General features: G+C 36.4%; 1 protein-coding gene across 2 annotated transcripts in view; it reads left to right on the top strand.

Annotated features, from left to right (window-relative positions):
* vwa8 (von Willebrand factor A domain containing 8) overlaps nt 1–23,000 on the top strand; it is a 118,200-nt gene that overhangs the window by 67,391 nt on the left and 27,809 nt on the right. For both annotated transcript variants that reach the window (XM_051118873.1, XM_051118874.1), the window contains 4 exons: nt 1,703–1,857; nt 4,281–4,473; nt 4,575–4,656; nt 7,192–7,396. In XM_051118873.1, the coding sequence (XP_050974830.1) occupies nt 1,703–1,857; nt 4,281–4,473; nt 4,575–4,656; nt 7,192–7,396 (635 nt within the window). The remainder of the gene's footprint in view (nt 1–1,702; nt 1,858–4,280; nt 4,474–4,574; nt 4,657–7,191; nt 7,397–23,000) is intronic.

Here is a 23,000-nt window from a genome sequence, read left to right as displayed (position 1 = left end):
AAGTTCAGTTTAGTTTACTTTTTTTGTTCTCTTCTGATAGTGTCAGTGCAGTCAAATCAACAATAACAAATATAAAAATAAGCAACAGAATGTGACAGAACCAAGAAACCCAAACTCAACCAGGTGGCAGAAATGTAGAAAAATCTTTGAAAAAAATCAGTCGAGAGTCCAGTTCTCCTCTGGGCTAAATGAACAAATGCTTTTTGTTATTCCTCATAGTTAGGCCAAAGGGTTTTTTTCCAAACGTTAAGATACATCAGAGTTAAGTACCTCTGCCTCAGAGCGTGACTGTCCACGGAAGTAGCAATTACACTACGTCCGTTGGCTGACAGGCAGGTCACGGTTATAAGCCGCTGCCACCTGTCATCGTGCCATTCTCAGCATGTCTCTTCTCCCTGCTGGCTGCGAGGAGGAAAGAGTGGTGAGATTTCTCACTCTGGTATCACAGAATCAGGGTTACATAACCATAGCTTCCTCCACTACTACACTGAAGCATCGACCGTAGGCCCCTGGAGGAGCGCAGGCTGACAGTCCCTAACGAAGACAGGGACCGCTGGGATGAGCGGAAGATGCGTTGACAGTCTCCATTATGTCAGCCCAGCGATAGGGCTCATGGGGCTTCTCTTCTGGCTGTGAGAAAAACCAAAGACGATTACATCACCGTTCTAAAGTTTGGGGTTAATAAGATTTTTTTTTTTTTTTTTTTTCAGAGCAGTTTCCACAAAATTCTAAACTGTTTTTAACATTAATAACAATAATAAATGTTTCTAAAGCAGCAAATCAGCATATAAGAGTGATTTCTGAAGGATCATGTGACACAAGACTGGAGTAATGATGCTGAAAATTCAGCTTTGCGTCACAAAAATAAATTACATTTTAAAAAACATTCAAATACAAATAAGATATTCTACATTTTTATAATATTTTACAATATTACTGTTTTTACTGTATTTTTGGTCAAGAAAATGCAGTCTTGAGAGGCTTCTATTAAAAAATGTACAGACCCCATACTTTTGAACAGTGGCGTGTGTGTATATATCATAATTTTTCAAAACTTTTGAATGCAATACTGCATTTAGAGGAGAGCTCAAGCTCTCAGGGTCTGATGGATGATGCCAATGAGTCCTGCATGCCTCATTTGATAGAAAGGAATGCCAGTTTGTTGTTGAAGGCCTAAAATAGCAGGTGAAATTAATTGCTGCCTCTTTGTTTATAAAGCACATGAAATGCTGTTTATGGAAGATAAACATCTTCACAGCTCGATCTTCTGATGAAGTACCGCTTGTCATTTCTCCTTCAGCACTTGTTTCTGGAGCATGAAGAGCAGAAAGATGCTTAATAACTCATAGTATCAGTTATTGAGATGAATGTGGCTGTCATAAAGATAGACTAATGCCTGTACTTAGTGGGCGTCATACATCTAAAGTGTCAGACACGCTTTGGCGTTTGCTTTGAAAAATGAGCATGTTTTTGATGACATCAAAAGTTCCCATCAGCAGGATTGGGGGCTTTATCAAATTGAGTGTGACAGAATGTCACTACGAGGTCTGAATAATGACCAATTAAACTGGGGTATAAAGATGTGGAGTCATGGTAGAAATGCTCTGATCCCTTTTATGGGTTTAGTCGTGAGGAACACATTATCATCTCTACGGGGGTCGTTTTAGAGTCAAGTGATGGTCTGACTGTCTTTGTGCTTCAGGGATGGAAGTCACAGCTCCTCAGGAGGTATCGAATGAACAGCTGCCCAATGAGAACCTCAGCACTGCCCTGGGCCAGAAGATCGTCTCTCCCAACCGCATCCTTTGTGACACTAACAGCTATGCTAATGTGATTGTGGGCTTCCCAGATCTCATGGTGGGTGACAGTTATGACATACACTGTGGTAAAATCAACCTGATCTCATGACGAAACTTTTTCGCAAGATGTTAAAAATGTCGCTAAAAGAGTGTTTGTTTTTTTCGGAACAGATGAGCGTACATATGGTACGTTTTATGTGACGTTGGTTTTGTACGTGACACCACAATTCTGACTTGAAATGTTTGTTGAGTGTCGCTATAACTCTATTGCTTGTTGACGTTTTAAAATAACGTAGCATCTGCACTACACCTAAACCTACCCAATAGTATGAACGAAAGCAGATGTAATGTAAAAACGCAATTGCAAGCATACCTTTTAAGCTTGTTTTTCGATCGCTCATCCTTCAGCTCTTTAATCGTGAGTCATGTTTTTCACAGGATTCATACTCAACGATACCACATCCTAACTCCAATCCGCATTCTAACTGGTTACATCCAGAAAGCAAAACATATGGAGCTTTAATCATAAATGTGTATGAAAATGATTACAAGTCTTCACTGTTTTGCCGCCTTTATTTCTGTTGGAAACTGCAGTGATGCATACTTATTGGGATGTATTTCATGTCTTACGTAAAAGTTCACACAGGTATGTTTTCATCATGAGATCAGGTTGTGTAAAATACAATTTGATTGTTTAGATCAATGACATCATGCTTTTTGTCCGAATCTATTTATTTTTGAAGTGCATATTCATTTTGAGATTTAAATTTTGAATTTGTAATTTTGCGTTGAAGTGCATATTCATCTTGAAATATCAGTTTAGATTTTTTAGATTAGTTTTTTTTTTTTTAAATCAAGGCCTTGAAATGTCCTAATGTCTTAAATGTTTTATATGTAAAGTTTAAATTAAGTAATGGTAGTAACATAATTTACATTATTATGATGCTGTAAGTAGCCTAATGTGATGAATATTTTTGCATAAATTATTTCCCGACAGTTATGCTCATAGAATACTAATAAGTCTCTTACAATAATTTAAAAGGAAACCTTGTTAAGGTTGAGGTTATAAAATGAATATCCACACTAATATTCAAGGTGTGAGGAGAATATGTAAATATTTTTTTTATTGATGGCTACACCAAATTACATTTTTTTAAGCCATATGAATCCAACACGAAGAGTACATTTTTCTAAAAATGTGGCATATGTGTTTTAAACTGTGGATTTTTTTTAAACAGTGGCTATTTTCAGTGGCTAATAGCGATAGAAGGCTATTTACACTAAGTGAAAATATCAGTATTTTCTTAGCAATAGATGCTATTTACACTAAGTGCAAATAGCTATAGATTCTGTTTACACTATGTTAAAATAGCAAGATTTTCTGCTATTTATACTACTTATTGCAAATAGTGGCAAATATCTGCACCTCAGTATTGTAGTACAAAACAGTGTGCAATAATAACTGTTAAATAATGTAAATTATTATTTTTTAATTCAAATTATTAAATGGATGCCACCTTATTAGGACAGTAAAGCCCTGTCTATGGCACTGGAGCTAATGCTTGGCACTCATCTTTTGTAGTGTTGACTACCCCAATCACAGGGTGGTGGGTGGAATTAGTATAAGTAGCCTCTGCCAACAAGGCGGGCTGTTTGCACTTAGTGTATCGCTTTAAAAAAAATTTTAAGGCAAAACGTACTCTTATAATATCTTATATGTTATCAGTGTTGGGGCCAATGCATTGCAAGTAACGTGAGTTACGTAATAATATTACTTTTTCAAGTAACCAGTAAAGTAACGCATTACTAAGAAAATATCTGAGTTACTTTTTCAAATAAGTAATGCCAGTTACTTTTTTCCCCATTTATTGATTGACAAGTCTCCTGTCGGGAAATTGGGAGTAAACATGATGTTACTGTATTCTAGACTAAATGTGAACATGCATTAATTCATCTCACTCACAAAAAAACAGATTCAGTATTCCTCAAAATGAATAAAAACAGTGAAATGCAAACTCAGAATATGACACAACCCTGCAATAATTAAATATGTTAAATAAAATGAATATCCTTTTTTATGTATTTAATCCCATTTTATTAACCAGTGTCTTTGCTGCTGACCTTCGCTGATGCAATTCAGCCACACTAATGAGCAAAAGTTACTTTAGATAAACATTTGTGCTTCATTTTTTTTTTATAGCTGAAGAGTGATCTCCTGCTTAAATGTACTTTTCTTTCAGCCTGAGGTGAATTCATTTCACTTTTGGTGTAAAAGGGCTTTTACATTTAGAATTGTTTTATATTAAAAACAAAGAAACAAGCCCTGTCCAGATTTAAAAAGTAATGCAAAAGTAATGTAATGCATTACTTTCCATAAAAAGTAACTAAGTAAAGCAATTAGTTACTTTTTCAGGGAGTAACACAAAATTGTAATGCATTACTTTTAAAAGTAACTTTCCCCAACACTTTGTATTTCCACAGTCCTCAAATGAAGTGTACAGCTTTAAGAGATCTTCGCCAATAACAGAGGGACGGGGGCCTGATATGTTTTTTGGGTCAAGTAAGCGAACCGGGCCAGCAAAGAGGGTCAACTGTGTCTGTCTGTTATGTGCCAATCAAATAGTCCGAGCACTGCCCCCTTCACAAGTCCCACTGACTGAGATCTACCCAAAAGGTAAAACATTAACACATTCATATGCACAAAGCATATACTAATAAATTAGTAAATATGTTGGAGTTTTACTTACGATAATGATGGTGTGGATTCACCAACAGATGTCACACCTCCCATGACTGCTGCTTACCTGGAAGTGACAGACCTGAACTCTAAGAAGCTCAAATACATTCCAGTGCCGAGGTACAGAGTCAAACGCATTTATTAAACTATAGCTCCCTCTTCTGTTCAGCCCACTGCATTCTGGGAACATTTGTAGTACCTTTTTTTTTATTATTAATTTACATCCGTCTTTTGCTAAATTTCTTTCATATAAATGATGTAATGATATTAACATCATTTACATTATTATATGATTATGTTGTAAGTAGCCTGATGTGATTAATATTTTTGCATACGTTATTTTCTGACAGTGATGTTATATGAAGGCGAGTAAAATGTTAAAAAAGAAAAAAAAATCTAAGATTGCAAGATTAAAGTCATAATGTTTCGAGAATAAAATTTACAAGAATAGAGTCGAAATATTACGAGAATAAAGTCAAAATATTCCGAGTCAAAATTACGAATATTATTCTCAAAATATTTTGACTTTATTCTTGAAACACTTCTGAAACACATTATTTCTGACAGTGATGTTGTATGAAGGTGAGTAAAATGTTAAAAAAAGAGAAAAAAATCTAAGATTAATTAAAAAAGAAAAAAAATCTAAGATTGCAAGATTAAAGTCATAATGTTTCGAGAATAAAGTAAAAATTATGAGAATAAAGTCAAAATTATGAGAATAAAGTCAAATTTACAAGAATAGAGTCAAAATATTATGAGAATAAAGTCAGGATATATCGAAAATAAAGTCAAAATTATGAGAAAAAAAAAAGTCTACGTGTTTTGAGAATAAAGTCAAAATATTTTGACAATAAAGTCAAAATTATGACAATAAAGTTGAAATGTTTGGAGAATAAAGTCAAAATTACAAGGATAAAGCAGAAGTGTTTCAAGAATAAAGTCAAAATATTTTGAGAATAATATTCGTAATTTTGACTTGAAATATTTTGACTTTATTGTCAGAATATTATGATTTTAATCTTGTAATTTTGGAATTTTTTTTTTTGTTTTTTTTTAATGTGGCACTAAAATGTCGTTGTACCTTCAGGCCATCCAAGCTGTAAATGAGTTTGTTTCTTCATAGGAACAGATTTTGAGAAATTTGGCATCACAAAACATGCTCACCAATGGATCCTTTACAGTGAATGGGTGCCGTCAGATTGAGAGTCCAGTCCCAGCTCTAAACAAATATGTTGGTGGATTCTTTTTTTTTTTTTGTTAACAACTGTTTATTTAATTTTCTTATAATAACAGTAATATAATACAAAAAGCAACTGTGCAAATTTAGAACCCACCCCAACCCAGTCCCACCCCTGATAGACTTTAACCCTCTGGGGTCTGAGGGGGTTTTGGGTCCTGTAGAAGTTTTGACATGCCCTGACATTTGTGCTTTCTTCAGTATCTTAAAAACATATTCATGGCTAAAGTCTGGTTACACTGTAATCAGCACAAACTGGGCTACAATAATATGTAAGCAACATGAACATGAAGCAAAACAAAAAAAAAGATAAAAGATAAAATAAAATACAGTGTAGACCTTAATAATAAATAAATAAAGATTTTAGAAAAGATTACACAAAATTAAAAGCTGAATGCCATAAATGTACAGTTTTCACATTAGAATCATGTATACGAGAAGTTGAGAGTTCCATTGATATAATGTCCAACAAATACACTGTCCAGGTTCTTCTGTCCGTTGTGTGAGGAGGACTCCAATGGTTGACTAGCAATTTTTTTGCCACTGTGAGAGCAGATAACAGTAAACATCTTCTTGTCGGACAGACAAAGTAAGGTCCCAAAAATCATTCACGAAAAAATGGAGTGAAGTCAGACATATCGCAATGCCCAACAAATACAATAGGTCCTGGGAAAGCTGAGTCCAAAAAGGTGTGAGAGAGGGGCACTCCCAAAAAACTGCAAAAACGTCCCGAAAGATCCTTGCGAACAGAGATTACACTTAGGAGAAGACGACAGATTCATATAAAAACGTTTCATTGGAGTCAAGTAAAGCCTATGCAGCAATTTCCCATGAATCATTTGGTGATTAGGGGTATGTGGGTGGATTCTGATGTAAGAGGACGACAGGAGATGGACTTTTTCACTGGAGAAAGTCTTACTATGGATTATAAGCTTGTTCTTTTAGCCAGAAGCAAAGGTTTAAAGTTATGAACATCTTAATGATTGATTTGTTTATAACACATTTAACAAATTAATTGTTGGATTGAAATCTGCTGGAGTTATTGTTGAGCAAGTGGTGTAATGCTAAATTTCGTTAAATCTGTTCTGATGAAGAAACAAATTAATCTACATCTTGAATGGTCAGAGGGTGAGTAAAAAGCAAATTCATTTTTAGGTGAACTGTTCCATTTATTTATTTATTTTTACCTGATTTTGCTCTCTGCAGTAGAACATTGGCTTCCTACACTTTAATGCCTTCTAGCCCTTAATATGTTAATCTGACCCTGATGATATGATGATATTCATATTCAGTTTGATTTTTGTTGTCTTAAATTTCTTTTAAAGGTCTTACATTTAGCTTCATGTAATCCTTTGTAAGGCAGTTGAATGTTTTCCAGTTATTCTGATCATTTTTTTTTTGTATGCTGATGCATTCAGGAGCGGCTCCATGTCTCCCTACACTGTGTGGATCTCAAAGGTCTCCGACACAGATGTAGTGATGGCTCCTCTGGGCTCTGGTGGAGTGGTGACTGTGGACATGGGAGGCTATGTCAGATTATGGGAAACAGGCCTTGACAACCTGCAGCGCTCTCTGCTGGAGTGGAGGAACATGATTGGATCGGAGGATGGCAGGCCAATCCAGGTAGGACTTCGTGTGAATTTCACAGAACATATTAAGAGCATGTCTCAGTCATATTTCACCCCCGAAATAATGACATGACATTTTGCTAAAAAAAATTAGGTCTGTTTAATAAGTATTAAGACCTTGCTGCATTGTGACTTTATTTTTATTACAAATAATGCCAAGTTTTGATTGCTGAGTATGTATATCCAAAGTTGTTTTAATTAAAAAACATTTTTAAGTCAGTTCAACCTGTTTTGTTTGGTTTGGTTTGGTTGTGTTTTTTTTTGTTCTCTGCTTTGCAGTTCCATTTCTTACCACAAAGTGGCAGACTTAGATAAGAAATGTGTTATTAATTTATGTTTTATTCTGTTAAGGTTGTAAAATTGCAGCCTTGTGAAATGAGATATTATGAAGATGTTCATTTTCTATCCAAACATTTTCTGTTTTTTCATGTGACTACATCTTTGTGCACTCAGCGTTTTTGTTAGGTGAGATATTTCTTGGCAGGTTCTGCTTCCGTATTGAGTATTGCAAGCCTTCAGGATCAGTTGCCTGCAGTCTTACTGACAATCATCATAAACACACTTAAGATAAAGTGTGTTAGACAAAGATTTCTGCATTTCTTGCAGTCTGTTTTCTCCACATTTGTTGTTAGGTTGTTTTACCACTCAGAAGCTTGTTTGGACATGCATGCTGCTAATACTGAGCATTTTCAATGGGAGTCTACTTCGTGGCAGCACTCCAGTTCTGTGCTGTGTGAATCACAGATAATAGTGGACTAAACAGTCAAAACACTAGGTCAGTGTATATAAGGACACCCTATAGAGAGAACTGACCTAATCGTGCATTTCTTTCATTTAAAGGTGGAGAACATGAATATGAATCAAAATATGTTAGTATTATAGATGAACGAAACATAACTATTGGTTTGGTAGAGACTGGTTGTTTATTGGTTGTTCTATATGATGCTTCTGTGGACTGAGGGTTACTAAAAATGACCAGACATTAACACGTCTGCAGTCGCTAGTGTTTCTTTCATCAAAAATAGCATCAAACACGTTAATCTGTTGCCGTCAATATTCGTTGTTTACAGCCATGACTCAAATGTTGCTTCAAATATTGTACAGTATATTCACAGAAAAGCTATTTAACAATACACTCCAGCATTTAAATGCAATCATGTCTAAATATCTGAATCATAATATTGACCGGTTTGGTATGTGTTTGAAGTGTGTGTTTGTCTAAGAGTTCACACACTTCCTGTTCTTTCATACAGGTACACAAAGAGCCTGTTCACCGTCAGGTCATTCCACACCTCACTGGCTCTTTTTGAGCACACCTACACCAGCCTCCTTATATTTACATCAAATATTTGCCCAAATGGTTGCGTTCTTGACCTTTCAGTGCCGCTCTCTGAATAGCATGTGTAAGTTTGTTCAGTTGAGTATCGCTCATGTGAGAGTGCTCACTGGTTTGCCACACTGAAGGATGGGGAAATATAGTTTGCCAACAACATGGAAAGAAAAACAGGGGTTTTATGACTAATATTATAAGATGGGGGTTTATCATGACGCTCAAGACTTTGTTATCATGCTAATGGTGTGGGGTTTTCTTTAACGGACACAGTGTCTTGGATCCACCCTCCACCACACCCCAATCTCCACATCACACACAAACAAACATTTTCTCCATCACTCTGCTTTCTACAGATACAGGAGGTCCCACACACTTGCAGGGGAAAACAAAATCAGGTTATCATGGTTAAAGGTTCAAGCGTGTAGCTGAAACCCTATTGTTATTGTTAGAATGGCCAAGGATCAGCGATCTCCAAGTAAAACTGATTGTACGTAAGTCATAGAGACTTGAAACTTGGAGGGCTGGTAGTACTCCAACCGCTGACAACTTCACCAAGGCTTTCCCCAATCGGCCTGATGGGGGTGCTACAGCGATTAAAATTGTTCAAAATTCCTAAACTCCAACTCAAGTGTCTTTCGTTGGAATCCTTGGCACACACCAGACAAAACACTTTAGATTTGATCGTGAGACTGACGAAATTGTCGGGAATTTAGCGTTTTTTTTTGAAAACCTATTTTTGCGAACTAGTCCTAGGATTTTTGCCTGATCTGAATCAAACCAGTGCAGAAAGATTCTCTGGAGAGTAAATAAATAAATCAATAAATATCAAAAAAAGTTGAACTTTCAACTCACTGTCGCAAAGAGGACACCAAAATGTTCAAAAGGAGCATAACCGCTTTTAGTAAAATGCCTGTAACTCTTGAACAGAATGAGATATCTTCACCAAACTCAGAACAAATATGTAAGAGCTCATTCTGAGGCCACAGGGGAAAAAATGCAGAGCTTGATGGTGCTATAGGACGGAAAAAATGCAACCATTTGTGATCAACATCAACATCAAAATCGCACTGCACAATCTTGGTCTAAAGTGCCACAAGTGTCTATTGGGACACTTGCATGTATCAAAAAACATGGCCGCCATTGGCAGATGAAATTTGAGCACCTGTTAGACAAGGTTAACGGAGGCTGATCAGAACAAAAGTCATTGTGCCTGTTCGACTCATGGCCGCAAAGGTTTGTGAGAAATTTGAAAGAAATCAGCGACGCTTTGGGAAACCTATAACGGTCAGTTAAAAAATGGGCCTGTCCAAATTTACCCCCAAAAAAACCTGCTGAGCACCTATTAGACAATGTTAACGAAGGCTGATCGGAACAAAAGTCGTTGCGCCTGTTCGACTCATGGCCCCAAAGTTTTGTGAGAAATTTAAAAGAAATCAGCCACGCATTTTTCAAGGGTGTAAACGGTACATTTACGTGTTTTTTCATGCATTTGCGATATTTGTATGATTTGAATGATTGAGAAGATGTTAAAAAAACCTACTTTTGAAAACTAGTCTTAGGTTTTTCGCTCAATATGTAGAAAAAACACTGCAGTACAATTCTCTGGACTCTCTAGGTCAAAAATGATCAAAAAAAGCTTGAAATGTAACCTTTGTGAAGCTATAAAGGTCATTTGGAAAAGGGGCCTGTGCAAATTTACCCCCCAAAAAATCAAAATTTCACAAAACCTGCTGGGCACATCCGACAGGTGATTCTAAACAAGCATGCAAAGTTTTATAGAGATCGGACCACAGCTGGCGCTATCACAGTCATAACTGTTAAAAAACATCCTATTTCTATGGTAAATTACTTGGATTTTACTTGGATTACTTGGATTTTGTATATTATCAATAATTTTTTTAATCATTGATTTTGCAGCTATATTTACCTATTTATTTCTGTGGGGAAAATTAAAGGGTCAGTTCACCCAAAAATGAAAATTCTGTCATTAATTACTCACACTCATGTCGCTCCAAACCTGTAAGACCTTTGTTTATCTTTGGAACACAAATTAAGATTTTTTACATTTTCTGACCTGCATAAACAGCAACACAACTGACATGTTCAAGGTGCAAAAAGGTAGCAAGAACATTGTTAAAATGTGTAATCAGTGGTTCAAACTTTATTTTATGAAGCTACGAGAATACTTTTTGTGCCCAAAGAAAGAGAAATAACAACTGTATTCACCAGTTTTTTTCTTCCGTGTCAGTCTTCGACGCACATTCACGAGAGTATCACGAAGCATGCAAGCTGTCTTTTGAAGATTGTCACACTCCGTGTTTTTATTTCGGTTCAGGTTTGGCCGATTCTAAGTGCTAAAGATGTTCTTTCATGTATTTGGCCTGGTCTTCAAATGTGAGATCTTCTCTGTTAAAACTCTTACTGTAGAGGGTGATGGAAACATTCCTGTCCCAGACTCCAGCTGGCAGAATTCCTCCTCCAGGATCCGTGCCATCTCCTCATTCTCTCAGTCTGTCGACCGTCTCGTTCCCCTGCTTCATTGTACTACTCTCCCTTTGGTCCTTTATCTCTCCCTCCATCACAGCGCTCATATTTTCTGTTCTCTCACACGGTTTCATTCGGCCCCAGTCGGAGGCCTATTGTGCAGCATTCCTGTTCCCAGAGGAGATGAGCACTCCATGAGTTAGCTAGTGTTGTCTTTCATCCTCCCTCTGTGCATTAATCAGCTCATGCATTACCCACAATCCCCCAGTTCTTTTTACATGAGTTACGAGAAGCCCTTTGACCGTGAATCAGTTTCTCCTGCTGATGTGGCAGCCGTCACACGTCCAAACATAATCAGAGGGCTGAAGCTGGCAACTGCATGGCTTTCAGTTACATTACAATCCTACATCCTGTGAAACATCACATTCCTCTCAGCTTGTTAATTGAAAGCACATTGCAATCATCAGACAGGATACGCTCATTACGTGAATTTGACCTCATCAGTACACTGTCTAAAGAGAAAAGCGGTGAACGCCTGCTTGTGTCTTGTGTATCTTGTGTTTTTCTTGAACAGCAAATCAGCATATCAGAATGATTTCTGAATGATCATGTTACACTGAAAACTGGAGACACTGATGATGCTGAAAATTCAGCTTTGCATCACAGGAATAAATTACACTTTTAAGTATTTTCAGATAGTCAACAGTTATTTTAAAATTTAAAAATATTTCAGAATTTTACTGATTTTATTGTATTTTTTGCATTTTTTTTAAAGATATTTCTTACAAAAACATAAAAAATCTCACCAACTCCAACCCCTGGTCTTTTTGACGGATGTTAGTTTATTGTAGCTGTATGAAGGTGAATCTGTGACCATCTGTTCACACCTGATCTACAAAGTCATGTTGCTACATATAAACTGAACCTCAGACGCTCAGTGTAGATGGCGTAATGGGAAACATACATTACTTCTAAACTTTTGAAAGAGTCTATTATGACTTCATACGGAGTTGTCAATCATCTCGCCCCGATATCTGAGAACAGCACATCACAACTTTCTATAATTAAATACCCTGGATTAGAGTGAACGTCTGCTTTTTTTTTCACTCTTATGTCAGAGATTTGGAATTTTGTTTTCGTACCTGTACAGTGTGTATGTATCACATACGTATGTCTATAGGTGATGAGGTCCTGTCCAGTAGATTAGATGACCGTGTATGACGGTCATGACATGACATGACATGTACACCAGGATACATTGGGGCTCCGTACAGTCATGCAGGGAATGTCTGACCCTGACGTCAATGCCACTCACTGATCCTGCTCCATACATGTCCCTATGTCTGTATGTATTTATAAAGTGATCTGTACAGCATCAGTGATGCAGGATAAAGATATGTTGTGTGTCTGATGGGAAATGAGTGGACGCTTTGACTCACACACACATCACAAACCACATACTCACAAAGAGAAAGACGTTTCAACTAGAAGTATCCATGACATAATACTGTCTAATATCTAAAACAGGGTTACACTATTAAAGACATACATTTTTAATTATTTAATTAAACTTAAGTAGTTTAGAATTAAAATGAATGTGTTAATGCATTTGAATGGTTAAATATCCTTAATTAATAACCTAACAATTAGTAAAATAAATAAATAAATAAATAAATAAAATGAATAAATGAATAAATTTTTTGGGTAGCAAGAACAATCAGTATATAATATAATATAATATAATAATATATAAAAAGTATAATGTAATATAATATAATTATGCAATATAATATAATTTACAAAAAAACTAAAATTGACAAAAATTGACCCTTCACAAAACCCACCCTAGTTACTGTTGCTATGTCTGAAAAACATTGCTGCTCTGACACTACACATCATGTTCTTCCGCAGTGAAAAATACATCGCAGAACAAAGAGGAAACTGACAACAAGCTGACAGACAAGACAGAGCAGGTTACTTCTGGTATGAAACAAGGTCTCAGCTTTAAAATGTTGTAATTTTTTAAGAAATTCAAACAATAAATACCGTTTTGTGGCTCTTTAATGCGTCGTGACAGATCACTGTATTGCCTTATTAGATCTATCAACACGTGAGCAGATCGTCTTTTCTTCTTTACTTAAAACACAATATAAAAAAATGCATTTTATCAGAGTAGCATTATAACAGAACTTTTAACACACTCAAATGTATCTTGTATGATAAACAGCACTGCTTTTTTCTGCATATGCATGACCAGAAGAAGCGTAAATGCTTGACTGTGGCATAATAAAAGCTCAGCTGCTTTCAAGCTGTGTATTGCGCTCGTCTCTTATTAGCAATCGCTTCAGCGGCCTCGTTTCGCTTCCACGACTTTCAGTGACCTAAATAAGTCTTCAATATATTAGCTCACCCATGAATATGATTTCTGCCCAAGTCCTGATGGATTGCATCGGCTGTGGGGATGAAGACTACAACTCCCATGATTCCACACTCACTGAGTCATCAAACTACCCTTTGGTTCTTTGTTTGTTTTGAATATGCGCCCTCTATTGGCGAAAACGTACATATTGTACTTTTTTAACTAATGTTAACAAATTACAAAATTGCAAATTATTGTAAAGTGTTTTTTTTTTAAGTCACAATTGTAAGATAAAAAGACAGTAGCAAAAACCTGTTTAACTGTAACAGTCAGAGAGAAGGTCGAAAATAATCATGCAACTAAATTGCACTTATTTTTGGTTTAACAAACCAATAACATCATAAGTGAAAAATAAAATGTTAAAGAAGCATAAAACATGTATGCATTCAGAACTGTCTGCAGATTGGAGTGATAAGATTAGACATGTAATATGCATGTGTTTGCATGAGAAATGATATACAATGTAAGAGGAGCTGGTCATGTGATCACTGGTCACATCTTGACACTGGTGTCTCTGTGTCATCACAGACAGAGTCATAGCCGAATTTGACCAGTGCTTTATGTAGTCTGAAATTGCCATTAAATTCTTCAGTTACAGAACTGTGAAATCCTAGAGAGACTGTGTTTTTTTTCAATGTAGAGCTAAATTGCTGTGATTTTTAAGAATTAGGTCATTTCGCCCAGCACTTAGTATATTGAAAGGCATCTTACCAGTGGTGGACGAAGTACACAAGTTGAGTACTTGAGTAAAAGTACAGATACGTATAATAAAATATTACTCCAGTAAAAGTAAAAGTGCTCCTCTTTCAATTTTACTCGAGTGAAAGTACAAAAGTACCCGATTTTTTATGTACTTAAGTAAAAAAGTACTGATAGATTAATTTTGCAATTTTAAATAGGCTACTTAATTGAATTTTATATTAGCACATATTTGTTTTTATAATCCTACTGCTCAAAAAACCTGGGATTTTCCCAAAAAATACATTTTTGTTGTTGATATGGACTATGTTGACGAAAGTGATATAGTAATATTCAATGTGTAGCTTACACTGCAATGTACCGAGACAAAACAGATTTGACAATCATATTTTCAACAGTAAGAAAAAAAAAGTGTTTTAAAGCTTGTTTTGCATAACGTCACGGTTATATATGACATGAGAATAAGGCCTAAAGTTAGGGAGAACATTTTAAGGAAATATTTACATAATGATTATTTCCTTTCCTTTGATAATTACTGTAGTTACCATGATCTGAACATCACATCCTTTCTTTTTCCCTCGGATGTAATCTATCTAGGTGGTTGAATAAAAATATGTGGACTTTATATCTAAAAATGATCTCAACTTAGCACCAGCAAGCAGCTAGACAGTTAGCATCAGCTAACAATATTTACTTATTTTCAGTATAGTTAAATAAACATTATATCTGTCTACTCTAGCTGATCCAAACAATATAAACATTTATACTGTTGCAAAACAATATATAAACAGACGTCACGTAGGGCTAGCATTTTAATAAAACTGCTAACGTTACATCAGCGAGGAATATGAACGTGCATGAGTTATTTTATTTAAGCTGTTATTACAATTTTTCGTTTTTGATGTGTCTGAATTCAAGCATTTCAGTGCGCTTAAACAGATCACCTTTTACAGCAGATGTAATTCACAAACAACGGACAGCTTTGACCTAAATATGATTTTCAGTTATAATAATTAATACGAAACAGAGATGCTCACAAGTCTCTGAGCTAGAGTCCAAGTCAAGTCTCAAGTCTCTGAGCTAGAGTCCAAATCAAGTCTCAAGTCTTTCAGCTAGAGTCCAAGTCAAGTCTCAAGTCTCTTTATTATATTAAGTCTCTGGTTATAATAAGTGTTGCATCACGTACAGCGACCCATCCAACACTGCATAGCTATATATAAGGAACTCAAAGCATGTAATATGTTATAATGACTCCTTTATCTATTAGCATACAGTATCCGCTTTGATTTTGGTATATAATCAGTGTAAACAGGCTATTGCAACATGACAAAAACACCAAGAATGCTTTACTTTTAAGTTAATATCTATATTTTGCCTTGTAGCATGAACACACAGTACAGTACAGACCAAAAATTAAGAAAGACCAAATATGGTCAAACATCACATTGTGCTCCTAATTTAAAAAAATTAGTAGCACAATCAAAATTTTAGGAGCACATTCTAAACAATAATCCAAAAATCTGATAAAAAAATTTGCCTTCCCATTATGAGGTGATATTTGACTCCTTAAAGTGATTTACAAGGGAATTTAACTTTTGTTTTTACCTTTTCATATGTTTAATGAGGCTCAGAGGTGGCAGAAGTGCAATCATATTCCTAAATTCATTGTTGAGATTAATGTTTTAAATCAAATTGTTTTAATACAGAAATGTTAAATGATTTAAATAACTGCCAGCAGGTGGCGGCAAGAGACTGATTTAATTACTGAATCATATCATTCATTTGATTCGTTCGAACTGCTGCTTCATTTAGGAATAAAGAGTGACTGTCTTTATGAATGGGAAATTGAATCATTTCACTAGAAACGAGTTCATTCATAAACGAAACACCGCTGTGTTTGAATGGAGATGCGCAGCGGCTCAGTTGTGACTTGTTTCAGACTACTTCTGACGACGAAATAGAGCAAAATCAGGCAACAGTGTTACAGTCAGACAATGAAAGTCACTTAATAATAACATCTTGTTTATTTAACTGCTGTATTAAATCAGTATCTCATTTACAAACTCCCTTAAAATTAGTAAAAGCTTAGTTCGCGATATCACAAAGCTCTATTATAATCAATGACGCTGTCTATACTGAATCTTTTATCCTCATATCACATATTTTGCATTGAGCACTTCTTCTGTTTGGGCCGTCTTGTTTGAAGTTTTAAAATCCAAAGCTAACGATGAATGGCACAGCAGTCGACATGTTTGTTCGTTGTCCTCTCATGTGTGGCGGCCGCGCCTAAAAATAAAAAAAATAAAAAATGTGTGGCCGCGCCCGCGCGCAGCAGATACACGTCGCGTGTTACATGGGCAGGTTATAGGTAATGGAGGGAGTTGAATAACAGCGAGCTCATCAGTTGTTTCCTAAAAATAAACATTGTTCACGAGTCCCGCAGCTCGAGTCCGAGTCGAGTCTGAAGTCTTTCGAGGACGAGTCTCAAGTCGAGTCTGAAGTCACTGTGTGTGCGACTTAAGTCGCACTCGAGTCCGAGTCTCAAACTCGAGTCCCCATCTCTGATACGAAAATTCGACCTTGGTAACTTACTTTTCGCAGCATCGGTCGCGCGCACAAAAGATCTCCCGGTTTTTACTTGTGAATTCATTTGACTGGAGACTCGCTCTAAACGGATCACTTGAATCAATGAGTTGTCGATTCGAGAACAGCTGCAATCGGATCATTCCAATTCGTGAATGAATCGTTTGGTGCGATTGGGGAATCAGTTTAACAGGTTCATTGAAAAGAATCAGTTTGTTCATGAATCAGACACCGCTTGTGCGTCTCAGAGCACGTGATATATTATAAGGAGTAACGATAAGTTTATGAAATGTAGTAAAGTAAAAAGTACGATATTACGCTTTGGAATGTAGTGAAGTAAAAATGAAAGTTACTCAAAATAAAACTACTCCAGTAAAGTACAGATACTTGAAAAATGTACTTAAGTACAGTAACGAATTACAACTACTTCGTTACTGTCCACCACTGCATCTTACATCCAAACCAACAGTGTTGCACTATTTGTCCCCTAAACAGTTCCATCATGTTCTTGATTTACTGTACAAAAGTTCTCCTGATATCGTATTGTTGTTGAATATCTGCAGCGTGTGAAAAGCAGGATTGTGAAACCCGTGACTACAAATGAAAACTTGGCGCTGATGTAATGAAGGGGTTTGTGGGCTTGCTGGGGCTCCTGTGGTCAGCAGCTAGTACAGCGTGTCTGACTGCATTGTCCTGCTCTCTGTGTGGGTCTGCTGCTGAACGCAGTGGCCTCAGCAACCAGGCTGGGACATTTCATTTCAGAAACAACCTCAAAACACGGGCATTCTTCACATTCCAGCCCAGGCTCCTGCGCTGCCCACTGGGCCACTAGAAAGGGCAGCGTGGCGCTGCTCCAAGACACGGGCCAGTATGTCTGTCTGGATGCAAATACACAGACTTTCTGATCTCGGACTGGAGGGCATTGGATGTGTTCAAAACGAAAGGCAGCTACCTCACTGCACAGACAGTCAGTGATTAGTCAGCATTAGCTAATAGCCGTAATTTTTCTACATTAAGTAAAATGAGATAAAAAGCTTAAATTAGAGGCTTGCCCTACTTTTGCCCAGCCCTAGTTAGCAATGATGACCCATTTGCTTTGATGTGATGTGCGTCATTATTGTTCCATAATTTAAGTCTCCTGAACATACAGTGACCTCAAAAAGCACAAAAAAATGAAATGCCTCTTTACACTTGTCACTTCATGCATTTTCTTGAATCAGATTTGTTAAAACTGTTCTATTTACACGTGGCCACATAAATGCGTCTTTGCAAAAGAAATATAACTCTGATCTTTAGTTCCAGTGCTATATGCAAATTCAGTGGACCATCGTCAGCTGATTTATTTATCGTCATCTGGTTTCAAGATCAAACACTACATTAGTAAGGAAAGTTTCATTAACACTGGTGAAAGAATTTTGCGTTTACCACTTTTAAAGGAATAGTTCATCCAAAAATGAACTCACCCTCAAGCCATCCTAGGTGTATATGACTTTATTCTTTCAGGCGAATACAATCTGAGTTATATTTAAAAATATCCTGGCTATTCCAAGCTTTATAATGGCAGTGAATGGTTCTTTATCTTTTTTAAGTCCATTAAAGTGCATCCATCCATCATAAAAAGTACTCCACATGGCTCCGGTGGGTGCGTTTGTGTAAGAAACCTTTATTAACTTCTCTGAGTCATGTGGAGCACTTTTTATGATGGATGGATGCACTTTATTGAAATTCACAATCTCAGCACCTATTCACTGCCATTTATAAAGCTTGGCGAGCCAGGATATTTTTTAATATAACTTAGATTGTATTCATCTGAAAGAAAAAAGTCTTATAAACAGATGCTCATCTCCAGCTGGCCGTATCTGTGGTGATGTACTCTGTGTTCCAGTTATGCGTGATACTGTCCCTAAAGTGGCAATCGGATTGCATTCTGTCTGACCAGGCATTTACCTGGTCTTTTGGCACCAGATAACTATCTGATCTTTAGAAAACACTTGACATAGTACTTAAAATGTGACTTCAGAGTCAAATACATTTTGGGGTTTCAGCAGGATTTTAAGACTATTTAAGACTGGACCACAAAACCAGTCTTAAATAGCACAGGTATATTTGTAGCAATAGGCAACAATAAATTGTATGGGTCAAATTTATAGGTTTTTTTTTTTTTAAAGATCATGTTCCATGAAGGTATTTTGTAAATTTCCTACCGTAAATATATCAAAACTTTTGATTAGAAATATGCATTGCAAGAATTTCATTTAGACAACTTTAAAGATGATTTTGTCAATATTCAGATTTTTTTGCACCCTCAGATTCCAGATTTTCGAATAGTTGCATCTTGGCCAAATATTGTCCTATTGTCCTAAAGCTTAATTAATCAGCTTTCAGATGATGTATAAATCTTATGACTGGTTTTGTGGTCCAGGGACACATTTATGTGAAGATGTGTGTATGTCATAGTGTTAAAGATGGTTAGTTATTAACAGTGCTGTGAAAGGCTGACTAACTTTAATAAAGCTCATAAAGGGTAAAACTAACATAAGCATTTGACCTCTTTACAGAGACCTGCAGCTTTAACACTACATTGCTTTGTGTCTTTAGAGACAAACAGACAGCTACGAATCTTTAGACTGATTATTGACCCTGCTGTGTGCTTTTCCAGTTTAGTGTATGGAGGATGATCATCTCTGTCTCTGTGTCAGTGTCTCCCTCCACTCTTTATTTCTCTCCTGACCTCAATAACAAACACACCTAGATTCTGTCCACTCATTGTAGTTAACACATAAAATTACATATTTGCTAAGCATTTGTTAATGATTAAACAGACTACACATCTATCTATCTATCTATCTATCTATCTATCTATCTATCTATTTATTTATCTATCTACCTGTCTGTCTGTCTGTGTCTGTCTATCTATCTATCTATCTACCTGTCTGTCTGTCTGTGTCTGTCTATCTATCTATCTATCTACCTGTCTGTCTATCTATCTGTCTATCTATCTACCTGTCTGTCTATCTATCTATCTATCTATCTATCTATCTATATCTATCTATCTAGCATCTGTCTGTCTATCTATCTGTCTATCTATCTGTCTGTCTTCCCGTCTGTCTGTTTGTCTATCTATCTATCTATCTATCTGCCATCTGTCTATCTATCTATCTATCTATCTATCTATCTATCTATCTATCTATCTATCTATCTATCTATCTATCTATCTATCTATCTGTCTATCTATCTATCTATCTATCTACCGTTCTGTCTGTCTATCTATCTATCTATCTATCTATCTATCTATCTATCTATCTATCTATCTATCTATCTATCTATCACCCATCTGTCTGTCTGTCCATCTCTCTGTCTTATCTGTAATGTCAGTAGGGTTTTGTGATAGTGTGCATGTGTCTCATCTTTGTGCTGTTAAATCCTGGCTAATCTGACGCCACGTTGCACACACACAAATCTCCTTATCATAAACAGGACTGTCACTGATCTTCCGTAGAGATGGGAAGCGATATTTTTTTCCCACCACTGTCCCTGCGCTACCTCTCCTTCCGACTAAACACAGGAAAGACATCAAATCTCAAAATGCAACAGTTTGGCAGTGTACATGGAGCCACAAGCCTTGTACAGACATCTAAAATGATTAATTATTTATCAATTATCTCTAGTCTTAAAATGCATCTTGCTGGTGTGGTGATTCTGAATGTATTAGTGCCAAACGTAGTTAATCTCTATAAGCCACGTTCATCCTGAGCATCTGTAAGCCATCTCTCTCTCTCATACACACACACACACACATACATGCGTTCACACACACTTGAAATGTTGAAAGTGCATGACCTCATATCAGATTGAGGCATATGTGTGTGTAGGTGTCAACAGTACTTTTTGAGTATAATCTTGCACTCACAGAAAAGCTCTACAGTTTCTTAACATCCTGTAGTCACGCACACATAAACACTGACTCAGACATACAGTAGCATGGACACCAGGTCTGTCTGAAATGATGTTATGTCTTTGAATATTTAGACTGGAGGAATTTATTGTTTTGTTTTGTTTTTCAGAATCCTGAACTGAAGTTAGCATGCAGACTCTCATGATCTTTATCAGTGGGTTTTTTGTAATCTCTCAGATTGATTTAAAAGGGAAAGCTGTTTTTCTTTCATCAGTGGAACACAAAAAGGGATATTTTGACCACAAACTGAACTGCTTTGGCATAGAAAGGTCAAATTATCTGATATTTTCACAGTATTGAGGCTCTGGAGTGTTTTGCTCTCTCTGATATAATTTCCTGTTTTTATTTATCTTTTTCTGCATATTTCTGCAATTAGCTTTAAAAGAAGAAGAAGAAGAAGAAGAAGAAGTAGAAATAGTAACAAAGTCATACAGTTTTGAAATAATATAAGGGTGACTGATTAAAGTTTAAAAAAGCATTTAAAGGTTAATTAATGCAGCATGACAATTTTAGCCCTGATTTCACACAGAGCAAATCTTTCCTTTAGCTTGTTCCAAATGCTGTGTTTATTTCAACTGTTCCTTTTAGTATGACTTGGCAAAAACATTTCTACTCATTCCCTACAAGTATACTTCCTTTCAGTGTGCAGTTTCAAACAGGAAGTGTCATAAACAGCTCAGTGACTTCATCTTCACTGACCTTACGCGACCTCGCCTAGTCAAAGCATGCATGAACATTACATAATGAGAAATGCCCTTTATATTAATAGGAACATTCTGGAACACTAAGTATCTGTTCTCTCACAGTCTAGAGTCCAGCTGTGCTGCCATCTCTCCCAAAGACACAATCACACTTCAAAGTGCTACTCTCGCAACAACTATGAAGCCTTCAGAGGAAGTTCTAGCAGTTATGTTCAGACTGTATTTGCACACAGCAGGGGCTGTAAAGAAGTGTGTGGAGGTCATGAGAAAGCCACAACCCTCCAAATGGGTGCGTGGGTATTAAAAAGAGGCCCGGGGCTTTATGATATTAATGGACTGTGTGAAGGAAGATCAGAGGAGGGAGAGTATACTATGAAATAGATAAAGAGACCTGCATCAGAGAGCTTCAAGTTCACATTAGGAGACAAATGCATCTAACCACACAGATCACACTTTAAAATCTGTTGAGCTATTCAGTGGCGTACCACAAATCTGAACCATAATGTACCGGTTATCTATTATTTAGCATTTGTGTGCTCAACTAAGATATTTTACTTCCATCCTTCTGGATATCTATCATTTAAAATGTTAAGTAAACAAACTTTGGCTTTGTCAGTCAGTTTGCAGTTTGTTTCCTTCCAGCTCTGCATGAGAATCAACATTCAGTCCTCAGACATGATCCATCGTTTCCTGTGATTGTGATTCCAGAATAAATATATTTTTTGACATATTAAAAAAGCCAGTGTAAGCACACATTTTCCTTGTTAATGGGACACTTCCTTTGCAGATGACTCTAGATGGGTACATCTACAGTTTTATGCAAAAGTTTGGGAACCCTTTGCAGAATCTGTGAAAACGTGAAGAATTTTAACAAAATATGAGAGATCATAGAGTAAGATATTTTACATAAAATATGTTTACATGCAGTCCTGGATGATCTACACTCTTAAAAATAAAGGCTCCAAAAGGGTTTTTTGCAGTGATGCCATAGAACAGTGGTTCTCAATCCTGGTCCTGGGGGTCCACTGCTCTGCACATTTTGCATGTCTCCCTTATTTAACACACCTGATTGAGATCATCAGCTCATTAGTTCAGTTCATGGACAAAGACACTAGATGGCAAGCCTGCAACTATTAGCCGAACAAGCGTAACGGCTAAAGGTAACGCTTCCGGTCTGTCAGTACGTGAGAAAGGAGACCAGGAGGCTGTTTTCTTTGAATGGATGTCAATGGAAGAGAGGCTTCACTATGCTGAATAAACAGCTTTTTGGATGAAACGGCTTATCATTTAATGAATCGACAACCTATGTGCTAATCTGCAATGTGTTTTATACTAAACAATACTTTTGGATTGAACTATTTTTAGAGTTTACCAGGAAAAAAATGACGTTTTATAAGAGAAGTCTCTGACTTTTTGAGGTAAATT

The sequence above is a fragment of the Labeo rohita genome, chromosome 9 (assembly GCF_022985175.1).
Source record: "Labeo rohita strain BAU-BD-2019 chromosome 9, IGBB_LRoh.1.0, whole genome shotgun sequence".
In the NCBI taxonomy this organism is placed as follows: domain Eukaryota; kingdom Metazoa; phylum Chordata; class Actinopteri; order Cypriniformes; family Cyprinidae; genus Labeo; species Labeo rohita.
The sequence above is the reverse complement of the archived record's forward strand: the minus strand, read 5'-3'. Positions and strand labels throughout refer to the sequence as shown.